The sequence below is a fragment of the Pagrus pagrus genome (genome assembly GCF_965226575.1).
Source record: "Pagrus pagrus genome assembly, contig: HAP1_SCAFFOLD_77, whole genome shotgun sequence".
NCBI lineage: Eukaryota > Metazoa > Chordata > Actinopteri > Spariformes > Sparidae > Pagrus > Pagrus pagrus.
The window spans coordinates 144,725-157,558 of NW_028175386.1; the positions used below are offsets into that span (position 1 = coordinate 144,725).

General features: G+C 41.1%; 1 protein-coding gene across 4 annotated transcripts in view; it reads left to right on the plus strand.

Moving 5' to 3' along the window:
• LOC311253937 (uncharacterized protein) overlaps nucleotides 1-11,551 on the plus strand; it is a 27,386-nt gene extending 15,835 nt beyond the window's left edge. Inside the window, exons 1-4 of one of the 4 annotated variants that reach the window (XM_084384388.1) lie at nucleotides 7,504-7,594; nucleotides 8,667-8,812; nucleotides 8,935-9,988; nucleotides 10,351-11,551. In XM_084384388.1, the coding sequence (XP_084240514.1) occupies nucleotides 9,893-9,988; nucleotides 10,351-10,878 (624 nt within the window). In that variant the 5' untranslated portion in view covers nucleotides 7,504-7,594; nucleotides 8,667-8,812; nucleotides 8,935-9,892 and the 3' untranslated portion in view covers nucleotides 10,879-11,551. Of the gene's footprint in view, nucleotides 1-7,503; nucleotides 7,595-7,960; nucleotides 10,046-10,350 lie in introns of those variants that run through there. The other 3 variants (XR_014622072.1, XM_084384387.1, XM_084384386.1) reach the window with 3 other exon arrangements.
• The last annotated feature ends 1,283 nt before the right edge of the window (nucleotides 11,552-12,834 follow it).

A 12,834-nucleotide genomic window follows, 5' to 3' on the forward strand; every position in this document is an offset into this window, starting at 1 on the left:
ATAAGCCAGTTTTCACCCTTAATGAATTAAATTCCAGGTAAAAACTCCTTTGCCATGAAGAAGATCCAAATTCAACCAGTTCAGGCTAGAAAACTTGTTTGAAAGACCTTTTTTCAGTGAAATGCAGCTTAGGCTACTGTACAGTGCAGAAACAGGCTCCTCTCGCTCTGAAATGCTCATTTTTGACATAAGCCAGTTTTCACCCTTAATGAATTAAATTCCAGGTAAAAACTCCTTTGCCATGAAGAAGATCCAAATTCAACCAGTTCAGGCTAGAAAACCTGTTTGAAAGACCTTTTTTAAGTGAAATGCAGTTTAGTGCAAAAACAGGCTCCTCTCGCTCTGAAACGCTCATTTTTCACATAAGCCACTTTTCAGCCTTAGGCGACTGTACAGTGCAAAAACAGGCTCCTCTCGCTCTGAAACGCTCATTTTTCACATAAGCCACTTTTCAGCCTTAATGAATGAAATTCCAGGTAAAAACTCCTTTGCCATGAAGAAGATCCAAATTCAACCAGTTCAGGCTAGAAAACCTGTTTGAAAGACCGTTTTTCAGTGAAATGCAGCTTAGTGCAAAAACAGGCTGCTCTCGCTCTGAAACGCTCATTTTTGACATAAGCCACTTTTCAGTCTTAATGAATTTAATTCCAGGTAAAAACTCCTTTGCCATGAAGAAGATCCAAATTCAACCAGTTCAGGCTAGAAAACTTGTTTGAAAGACCTTTTTTCAGTGAAATGCAGCTTAGGCTACTGTACAGTGCAGAAACAGGCTCCTCTCGCTCTGAAATGCTCATTTTTGACATAAGTCAGTTTTCACCCTTAATCTATTAAATTCCAGGTAAAAACTCCTTTGCCATGAAGAAGATCCAAATTCAACCTGTTCAGGCTAGAAAACTTCTTTGAAAGACCTTTTTTCAGTGAAATGCAGCTTAGACAAAAATAGGCTCCTCTCGCTCTGAAAGGCTCATTTTTGACATAAGCCAGTTTTCACCCTTAATGAATTAAATTCCAGGTAAAAACACGTTTGCCATGAAGAAGATCCAAATTCAACCAGTTCAGGATAGAAAACTTGTTTGAAAGACCTTTTTTCAGTGAAATTCAGCTTAGGCTACTGTACAGTGCAGAAACAGGCTCCTCTCGCTCTGAAATGCTCATTTTTGACATAAGCCAGTTTTCACCCTTAATGAATTAAATTCCAGGTAAAAACTTGTTTGCTATGAAGACAAGGGCGCAACTTCCACTGGGGACAGGGGGGACATGTCCGCCCCACTTTTCAAAATCATGTTTTTGTCCCCCCCACTTTTTACACTTTGAAAACTAACAGTAGGCACAGGCTGTAATTGCAAAACAACAAGAAACCCTGCGTAAACTGACCGCTCGGAAGCCCCCCTCACACTACGTGCTCAATCAAAGACACAGACAGGACGCGGCACAGCAGCAAAAAGATGAAAAGGAGCCGACAGCTCAACTTAAAGTCCTTATTTGGAACGGGACTAAAAAGGAAGAAAGAAAATGTGGGTTGATTAGTCATTACTGGTATTTCTAACTTTACTCTATACACTATTGTAGCTAACGTTAGCTAACTAATGTGTTAAACCAGGCGCTTAGCCATCTCTGTTTAAAACGTGTATGCAGCGCACTGATCACACAAGGAAGAGAGGAGGTGAAAAGAGACAACAACACCGTTACCTGTTGTATACTGGCCTCAGGCTGTACGATCGCTAAAACGCTGACGACCAGTGAGTAACGAGTTTGAAAGTAGCCTCTAACTTAATCAATCAATCAATCAATCACATTTTATTTGTATAGCACTTTACAATAGCCAGACGGTACCCAAAGTGCTTTACATCAAAACAATAAAATAATACATAAAAGCAATACATAAAAAACACAGGAAAGTGCTACAGTGCTGCAAGAAAACACAAGAAAGTACTACTAGTGCTGCAGGGTGTTAAAGGCCCTCCAAAAGTGCATTAAGTAAAAAACAGGCAAAATAAGTACACCTAAGAGCAGGACTACCCTAGTCAGAGTTAAATGCCAATCTAAAAAAGTGTGTCTTCAGCTTCGATTTAAAAAGGCTGAGGTCAGTAGTGGTGCGAATGTCAGGGGGCAGTCTGTTCCACAGCCTGGGAGCTGTGACAGCAAAAGAACGATCGCCCCACTGTTTAAGTCTTGACCTTGGTACCTCTAACAGGAGCTGGCCGGAAGAACGGAGGGCCCTGCCATGATCGCGGACAGTTAAAATCTCTGACAGGTAGGAGGGAGCCAGGCCATTAATGGAGTAAAAAACAAACAATAAAAGTTTAAAATCAATTCTAAAACGAACTGGAAGCCAGTGGAGTGACGACAGCACAGGGGTAATGTGTTCACACCTGGACGTGCCTGTTAAAAATCGGGCAGCAGCGTTCTGAACAAGTTGGAGACGCGAGATTAAAGACTGGCTTCATGAACGCAGCTCAAACCAACCCGGTGCCTCAGCAGGATGACCAAGCCTTGATAAATACACCGGATCCGCGCATCCTCATGCATTTCAGCCGGGTCGCTACCGGAGCTAAATTAAAAAAATAAATAAAAATAAAAATAAAAGCGCTCCTTGCGGTGGAGCTGAGAACAGCGGAGTTTCCTCTACTACAGCTGAACAGCTGACATGTGGTCAAGACGTACAGACCTGTCACAGTCTCACGGTGCATTTCATAATTATAAACTTCAACCTCAGAGCTCTCTGTCCTCAGACTGTCCTCACCTGTCCTGAACATCACACAGGGACAACATGGAGCCATGGAGCTGCTTGTGTGATTGGTTACTGAGTTGAGTTGATTTGTGTCTGACTGTCAGTCTGTGACCAACACTGTCTATGGTGCTGAAAGCTCAAGCAGGTTGATGTCTGGCTGAGTCAGTAGCTACCATGTCTTTGGTACAACACAAACATTAAATGGACACAGACAGTCTACAATTAACATGGTAGCTACATGGCTTAGACATGGTAGCCACTGACTCAGACAGTGACCTGTGTGTGTGTGTGTGTCAGAGGGGGTGATCTGTGGCATTGTCTTCTGCAGAAATATTTAGTGTGACTAGCATGTTTAAATAATGGAATAAATGCAATGTTTAAATAACTATCACAAGGGCCCATCGAGAATGCTCCTCCCTCTCTGTGCTGAGACCCACGCTCCGCCACTGGCAGTATGGCTAATGACAAAATAGTAGGCTAGGGTTAAATAGAAATGGCATGATTTAAGCTCTACGCAGGCAGAAATCGAGCGCACTGTGGTGTAGTGAAGAATGAAAACCAACTTGTAAGCTCAAGGGACTTTACTCAACATCTTCAGCAGGAAGTACAGCTTCATAACAACAGCTCCTTCTTCTTCTCTTCACCTACATACATAGTCCTGTCTTATTCAGTGGTGCCATCTAGTGACACTCCAACGTAACAGCGTTACAGAACACAACACGCGCTATGCGTACACAAATTTGCCGTTCCTACTTGTGTCCCCCCCACTTCTGAAACTAAAGTTTCGCCCATGGTTAAGTATATTTCTCCAGGAAAGTTTCTTCTGCCTCTCAAGTTTATAATTACAGTTTATAATTCAAGAGAAGGTCCGAACAGTCTGATGACATTATTTTGCATATGAATTAGCCATGTGCTTCTGTTCCTTCGCAGACCATGTCAATAACACCCGAAGACATAGTGTAGTCGGATTCTCTGAGCACCGCAACAGGTTCAGTCCTTTTGAATTCTCATTCACATCTTTCTTTGACCTCATGACGCTTTCCAACAAGGTCAAGGTGTGGTTTGGTAAACACTAGGAGGTCATTTTTGACTATGCGCGTTCCTCCCAAAACGGCGCTGACGTCCCCTGCAGAGTTTAATCTTGACATTTTCAATACGTCTTTGTATAAAATCACAATCGAGTAAGTCGACATTTAAAAAAAAAGCGTTGAGCATGGAAATGTAATTTGTTACATACTGGTTGAAATAAAATCCATGGTGACTACAGCTGTGGCTAGTGGTTGTGGCTAACCTTGCATGCCACCATATGCACAAAGGATTGTGCCATGAGAACAGCTCATGGCAGTCTATCACAGATGTTAATCATTAAAATCTGAATAACTTTCACTGTTTGTTTCAATCTCGTAATTTATGTATTTTGTAACTTTACAATCGACCTAATACGGCTTGGCTTTATTCGCGGACTTCATGCTACGAGGATACAATAGACGATAGTAATTAAGGTTTCAAACATTTAGTAAATGGGGTAATTTGAATGTCGACAAGATAACATGCAAAAATTAATTTAAAAAAAATAGTATCGCAAACATACCTCCAGTCCTCAGTCAACTTCACTGCACGATCTGCTTCTCCGATTGCATTCACAGGCAGTGGGAAACTTCACTACTGTTATGGCCTCAAATTGAAAGGAAACTTTTATCAAATGTTTCAATGTAAAAATACTACAGATTGAGGTAATTACTCCCATATTAAATAATTACTTCAAATATAGTTTTAAGCAGAGTGAATACTACGAAAACTGCCTATTAAAAATGAAATAATCTTAATATTCTCAGTCATGCAAGCCATGGGATGGTTTTGATTAGTAAAAATGAGTTAAAATATTTTTTTATCTTCAAATAATTTCAAATCATAAAGGGATTAAGAAGTTAAACATGTATTAATAATCATTATTTATTCAGTTCCAGGAAATCAGTAATTCCTGCCTGCCTTGAACGCAGCAGTGTTTTTGGAGGGAGTTTGGAGGTGCAGGTGCATTGAAAGCTCCCCTCCCCCACCCTGACTTGCACCTGACCTGACTGTGAACTTTCAGAGGAGCATGTAGTATGGCACTTATTCAATCTGAGATACAGAGCAGCACAAGTCTGAACTTTTTAAATGCTGTTTATCTTTAATAGGGATTTTCACATATTTTATACCAGATATGTATATTTAAATTACTATTGAAAATAAAATAAAAAATACAATTAGAATTTTTCTTTTCTATTAAATTTTGTAACTTGTAAGAAATGACTTATAATGGAAGGCTGAATATTGAGACAATATTTAGGAAAGACTGATATTTTAGCTCTGGCAGCTCATTGTAGTGACACTGAAGGTCAGTTTCTAAGCCTGTTGAGTGGCATCCTATGGTGGCATCCCCTCCCCCACCCTGAGTCCTCTCTTAACAGCCTTAGCTTTGAAGTCTGTCTTCTCCCTCTCACTAGAGAGATTTCTGATGCTGCTCGGGAAATTGCCTCCATACAGAATTGGGGGAGCATACGTCAGTCCGACCACCCAAAAGTCCGACTACCCATTAATCCGAGTTACTTTACAGTGTTAGGGTTAGGCTAAGGCAAATGTAATCAAATAATGCCCTATTTGCATATTTAAATATATATTCATGGAAACCTCCAATACAAAGGATGTTCTTATTCATGTCAGTGATCAACCTGTGAAGTTTCATGGATATATCTCTTAGTTTAAATTTTTGCCCTATTCACCTCAATTATACTGGGGCTAATATTGTGGTGGCCATATTGGATTTCCAGCAAAAAATTAACTTGCTTGTCCATATAGGTTGTAATCCTACTGGGTCATAGATATTTTTCTGGTGGCCAACCTTTTATAACATTGCAAATGCAGCACCCCGGGTGGATCATCTTATTTGTCCTCCAACATGTCAATCATTCTGAGGAAATGCTCACGTCACGCTGTCATGCATGCTCTTTCCTGGCTCGTTTCCACTAGCTGCACGTGCACTTTGATTATTTATGTGTCCCATGAAATGTCTGCGAGGACTTTTACCCCAGTTGGTGTGACAGTGGAGCATTACCGGCGGCCCGGTGGATGGTGCAGCGGGGGCTCCACCGGCCGGGACCGCACAGTAAAGCCGGGGGCATGGAGGGGGTGAAAGGGGAGGCTATACAGTAGGATATACAGTAACATGTTTTAATAAAAGTATTTCAAACATGCACAGAACAGTAACACTCTTGCATAAAAGGTATGCCCCAGTGGTCAGCATAATCCGACTCGAAGCAGACTGGTGCATTTGTGTGCAGATTAAGAGGAATAACAGAGTTTGTCATCCTGAATGTGTACAGAGTGTTTTGAATAGGAAAGCTAAGTAGCTTTAGAAAGCTCTAATCATTATGGGACAAAAATATTTTTGTATGACACTTATAAGTGAGCAACATAAAAATCTGGCTAAATCCCTTCAATCCTGTTTTTTCACCTTTAATACCCCCTGTCTCTTTGGCTGCCATGCAGCCCCCTTTCACCTTAGAGACCCCAAAATTTGCATGGAGGTTGTCTTGGGGCCCCTACACAAGAATACGAAAGCAAAATATAAGTCATTTAGAAAAAAGGTCCTTTTCAAAAACCCAAGGGTGTTACACCCTCTGACATACTGACAAATTTATAGCATTTTTTTTATAGAGGTCGTGGAAGTCTGAGCTTTTGATATGTTGTTCTGTAGCCCCAGATGAGTAGATAAGCATTGGTTTGGCTTTGATTAAACATCTACTTTTTGGTAGGCGGGCCTTCAAACTTTCACATTTTTAAACCAAATGAGGCTCACCATTCCAACAAACTGAATGACTTGAAACTTGTTATCTATTCCAAAAGCTCACAACTGCTGGCCACTAGGAAAACGAAGAACGCTCCAATTATGGGACCAAAATGTTCTTGTATTACAATTTTAGCTGAGCAACATACTCAAATCGTATTCATTTAGAATAAAGTTTTGATATTTTTGTTAAACAGTTTTACATGTCTTTTTTGGCCTTAAATGGCCCCCTTTGACCCTAGAGACCCTAAATTTTGCACGGTGGTTGACCCCCCAATACAAGTGTGCCTAAGGATTTTTCATATTGCAGGTTATACTGGTTTACAAAATAAATGTAATGTGTGAAAAATACCATTTGAAAAGTTGAGTGAGGATTTGAAATGTTTTTTCAAGACACAAGAGCACAAATTTAACCGAAAAAGTGAGCACAGCGCCTAAAAACTCTCTCTGTCTCTCTCTTTTTTTTTTTCCAACATCGCGTCATATTACGTCACAAGAGGGAGTTGTATGCTAGCAGCTGCCATAGCTTAGTGTGGGAGCAGATGGCTATTTGTCAGAGCGGTCGTCTTATCGTGAGTCAGTGTGTTTACAGCAGGTTTGGATTGCGTTATCATGGACATGGTAAATTATTCAGTTTGTGGTGGTTTCACAAACTCCAGCCTGTCACGACATCGAGTCCACCGGTCCACCAGAAAAAAAACGGTGCTATCTTCCGTGCCTGGGTGCGTGTTGTGCAGCTGAAGAGACGGGGCTTGACCTCTGCGTCAGCTACGAAAAACTCGGTTGTGTGTCGCTCAGTTTAAACCAGAGGGTTATCACTCCAGCGATCTGATGGAGTTCAACTGGGATTCCGAAGCAAGAACTGTGCGACCCCCCGCCCCCCTCTCCCCTCCAACCCCCGGTGCGGTGCGGTGCGGTGCCTTCGGTGCCGACAGCCTCATCGGGACCGCTGTCTGTCAGCAGCTGCTGGTGCTGCCGCCCCGGCAGGAGACAGTAACGGATCAGACAGAGACTCAGCTGAACGTGAACAGCCACTTGTAAGTCTTGTTTTATAACATTTGCGTGAGCTAGAGTGGGTGACATCATCGCTAGAGTGGAGAGCAGCTGCAAAAACTTGAGAAAAAACTCTCTTCATCTTGATTTGGGTCCCACAGCTTTTACTTCACATAGACAATATATACATAGAAATGTAGGAAATCTTGTTGGCTTTCAGGTGATGTTCTTATTTCAGATGTAGGACTTAAACTTTTGGCTGTAGAAGCCCTCGAGCGACAAGCACTCCAGCAACTCCCCCATAAGCTGCAGTGTTACAGAAATAAAAAAGACATCACATGGTTCAGCAATGTCTCCTGTTACTCACTGTATACATATTTTGGCCATAACCATTACACTTTTTTCTAAACCTGCAGGAGTTTGGGAGGTGTTTTCCCATTCATTCTTATGGGGACATTTTCAACTTTGGTTCTGCTATTGCTCCAGCATATGCAGCTACAGAAACTGTTTGGCTGTCAAACTGTTCAGCTTTTTAAGCTCTTTCAGCCTATTACTTTTCAGCTTTTCAGCCTTTTCATCCTTTTCAAATATTCAGCTTCATGTTCAGCTAGAGAAACCATCCAATTATCAAAATGTTCAGCTTTTTAAGCTCTTTGAACCTATTACTTTTCCGCCTTTGACTTTTCAGCTTTTGAAAAAAGACAGCTTTTTCTGCAAATTCTTGACCATTCATTCTCATAGTTGTATGCATTTTTTATGCATTAGGCAAGTGTTTTCCAGCACATTCAGCAGATTTCCGAAATCAATTCAGCCGTCAGCATTCACGCTGTATTTTCGCAGGAAATACAATTTTTCGAGTTATATATGCTATCTATATGCATACAGGCGGTACAACTCCAACACTATCTGACCTCCATTTTTAACACACTTGAACACATTCTGTGACAGAGCTGTTGTATGGGATTGCAGGTTGGACAAGGGTATATGTAGTAAACCAACCATTGAATGTATTAAGTTACATATTTGTATAAAGATTGACCTCTTATTATCCTAGCTTTCCAGGCACAGCCCAAGATGTGTCATGGTGCAAATTAATAGGTAATTTTCTTTTTTCAGGGCTACTGACAAGTTCATTGTGTGCCAAAGCCAGCTTATGTCTCTATTTACTAACTGCTCAGCCTGTTGTGGAGAAACTGAAGTAAGTAACTCCAACGGAAAGAAACATTGAGACGCAGGAGGGAACTTGTGCAAAAATAAAGCAGGTAAGGGTCTTCTTGTGATTTCTGATGAAAAAGTATCATAACTTGTATTTCAGTTTGTATATCTTGTGTTATTTATGTACTGTAATCTTCTGCCTTTCACATATGTCTTTCATGTCTGTCAGCATTTTTGGCTCCTCATGGATTCTCTGAGAGTGCGAGAGTGCAGCACTGTCCTGTCCTCGTCTGCTGCGGCTCCCCTTTCCAGATCCCTCCAGAAGATCAACAAGGAGGAAGCTGTTGGCATATTCACTGCCAGCATTCATGATTTGATACAGGACATTGATAACTCTGAGGCTTTTCATACTCATAACACTGTTTTTTTTTTTTTTTAAATGGGTCAGATGGTATATTTCTTTTGATTATTAATGGATAATAACCGTTTTTTACAATCTGGACCTTATTTCTAGCATAAAATACGATCATTTACTCACCCAGATAACTTTGGTGTCATTACAAGTCGTTCCAACGAAATTAGATCCAGCTGAGAGCCGCGTATATCTGTATAATGCAAGTACACAGGGCAGTGCAATGTAGCCTCTAAATAACACATTATCTGCCGCAAAATTCGTTAATTTCACCAATATTTTGTTATGATACGCTACTGCTATTCCCCTCTGAGTCCGGGGTTAGCTGTTGGTCTGTAGGTTGACCTACTAACCTCTGATCTGGATGATGTCATCTCCGACTGCGGCGCGCCTTGTTGCTATCGCTAATGCTACGGTTCGTTTCTGCGTGTGTCCGACTTGTCTGAACAAAATGAGCAGCTGGACGAAGTTCAGCTTCCTCTCCGCAACCTAGACTTACTAAAGCTCTGGCTAGTTGCACTAAAAATGGACCCGAATGCCGAAGCGGAATGATTATTATCAGAATGAGCCGGGCAGCGGTCGGAGATGATATCGTCCAGGTCAGAGGTCAGTAGGTCAACCTACAGACCCCGGGTGTTGATAACCGCTAACCCCCGGACTCAGAGGGGAATAGCACTAGCGTATCATAACAAAATATTGGTGAATGAAAGAGTTTCGCGGCAATTTTTTATTACTTACTAGTATTACTTTTTTTTAAAGAGAGTAATTATTGATAATGGCATTGACATACTGTCATCATATTCTCACACTTTTGATCTGTCTCCCTTCAGGGACCAAAGCTCCTCTCAACAGCAGCAGCAAGAAGCACCAGGTACCACAAGATCAAGGAGAGCCTTATGAACAAGAGTAGCAGAGGCTGTCAAAAGAGGTATCTGCATTCACTACTGACCAATGATGTAGGCATACTCAAGTGTTGGAACCAAGTGATAAAGTCACAATCTCTTTTTCAGTAATTCAGTAATGGATGGTAGTCATTTGTTTTACTCACCCATTACTTGTCCATTATACTCACACAAGGATACAGTAATAAGTCTGCATGAATAATAAAATGCATACTTTGGAACTGTGAGACAGTAGATACAGTAGATCATGGCCACATTCATGCCAACACCAGTAGAATTTTTTTTTTTACAATTGTGTGTTACTGACTATACATTTTTATCATTTTAACAGATCTGTGAAACAATCCTGGGCCATGCCAAAGACAGGTTCTCCTTCACCAGCTACCTTGTGAGTGCCGTGCTGCTAGAGGCAGAGCTGTTTGACCGGCATCTGAAAACATTCCCTGAAGAGGCTCTGAATACCACCATGAGGGCATACCCCATGCTACACAAGGAGAGGCTCAGGACTGAGCTTTCTCTCATCTACGAAAGTCCAGACTTCAGGGGCTCCTGCAGTGCACTGGCTCTGTACCAGGTTCTACAGAGCTACAACCTCCAGGAAACCTTCTCTGAGACTGTGGCGCTGTTGAACATCCTCATAATCACTCCAATGACAACAGCTGAAGCTGAGAGGTGTTTCTCCACCTTAAAGAGGTTCAAGACATTCCTGAGAAATACAATGGGACAGGAACGTCTGAATGCATTGGGCCTGCTTTCCATGGAGAGGGAACTTGTCAGGAACATGCCTGATTTCAATGAGAGGGTGATTGATCGCTTTGCTTGCTTGAAAGAGAGGCGAGCTAAATTCCAATACAAGTGATGAGTGAGTGTGTTCTTAAATGGTGAGTTGTGTTATGTTGTACTCTCCAAATGTTGAATTGTAAATAGTTGTATTGATTGCATATTGCCAGCCAAATATAAACTGAATATGTTCTGGAAAATTTTGATTAATTACAGTTTTGATGATAGTGTAATTTGATTTGATTATCGCTATGGCATCCATGATGGCTATAAATTGTAGACTGTGCTAAATGTGATTTCATGGGCAAACTATTAGATGACAATGTATCTGTTAATGTGTGTTTTATTGTGGAACCAAATTTATTGTATTTGAGACATTTAAATAGCCTAGCTATACAAAAAATACTGAATAGTATGAATATTTTATGTCTGGTGTTGCCATCTAGTGGTTGAACAGGAACACCAAATTAATCAATGAAATGTGACACTGTAAAGCTGGCTATCTGACTTTTATTTATTATTATTTTACCCATTGAATGGGTCACCTTAGCCATCATTGCAACTTTTGCCTAGTGGTGGTGAAACCGAAGCTTTCTGAAGCACTGAACCACTTTGACAAAGTTGCCTGGAAAATGATGCACTGCTTCGAAGCATTCGATACAGTCAAAATAGTGACATCTGCTGGCTGTTGAGGGGAAGAATTGACGTCATGACTTTCATGAGTCAGTTTTTAATAAAATGTATGTTCTCTCACCAAACTTGTGTCATAATGTTACTGTAGTCAATCTAAATATTCTATATATTCTGTCATTGGTAAGTATCAGTACTCCGACATGTATTAGATAATCAATACTAGTTTTTTTATTGCATGATACATGGTAGTAATCTGTACGATGTTGTGATGTAAGCATATCCGTAGCTAATGCGTATACAGTAAGCTAAGCCACCAGTCTCTGACCAACTCTGCACTGACTGTCCTGACACCACAGCTCAATTTCTCTCTCCTCTGGCCATCAATTCTCCTCCTGGTGTCTCTCTGCTCTCTAATGTGCATAATGGACTCCTAGTTATACGGTTGTGGTCTGTCGTATTTGTAATTATACACATGTAAAGTTCCCTCGGGGTCAGAACCAGCACCACAATCCATTGTTTTCCTATTGTTCAAACCGACCGCTCTCCCTCTGCCTACGTCACTTCCGTTAAGGGTTTTTCGATGCGGAAGTAAAATTTTCTCCCAAAAACGGAAGTCTTATTTATAAATTTATATTTATAAATATAATTTTAAGAAAAACTTGTTCCTACATTATATTTCTAAGCATTGGTTTAAGGGGGGGGGTCTAACCTGCAATATGCTCTTTAAGTCTTTTAGAATGTGAAAATTTATAAAAATAAAGGGGTTTATTTGAAGACCTCACATGCACCAGGATGACCTTTCAAGTTTCTGAAGGTTGTATGGGCTGGGGACTTTACAAACTGCAGAGGCCATGTCAGGATTTCAGCCTTCTCGGACAAAGCTTTGATCATTTATTAAAGAAAAGGGACTGTCCTGCCTTTTTAAAATTCAAATGTGTTGGGGCGGTGTTTAGTTCAGTTGGTAGAGCACCCGCCCCATGTGTAGAGCAGGCGGCCCTGGTTCGAATCCCACATTCAGCGGCCCTATCCTGCCTGTCATTCCCCCTCTCTGCCTCCCATTTCCTGTCACTCTCTGAACTGTCCTATCAATTAAAGGCATAAAAGCCCCAAAAATATACTTAAAAAAAAAACAATTCAAATGTGTAAAACCTGTCTCTTTTTTTTTAAACCTTAAATAGTCCCCTTTGACCCTAGTCAAAGTCACTCTAGGGTCTAATAAACTCACACACAATTGGCCCATGTATCGCGTACCATCACATAAACGGTATCATCATTGCCAGACTTGGCCCACATCTGGTTAACATACTATTTGCCTTGTCAGAAATAGACAAGAAGTGCCGGCTTGATGCCAGATCTGGCCCAGACCTGTCTGCTACGTATCTGGGCCACATACAACTAACCA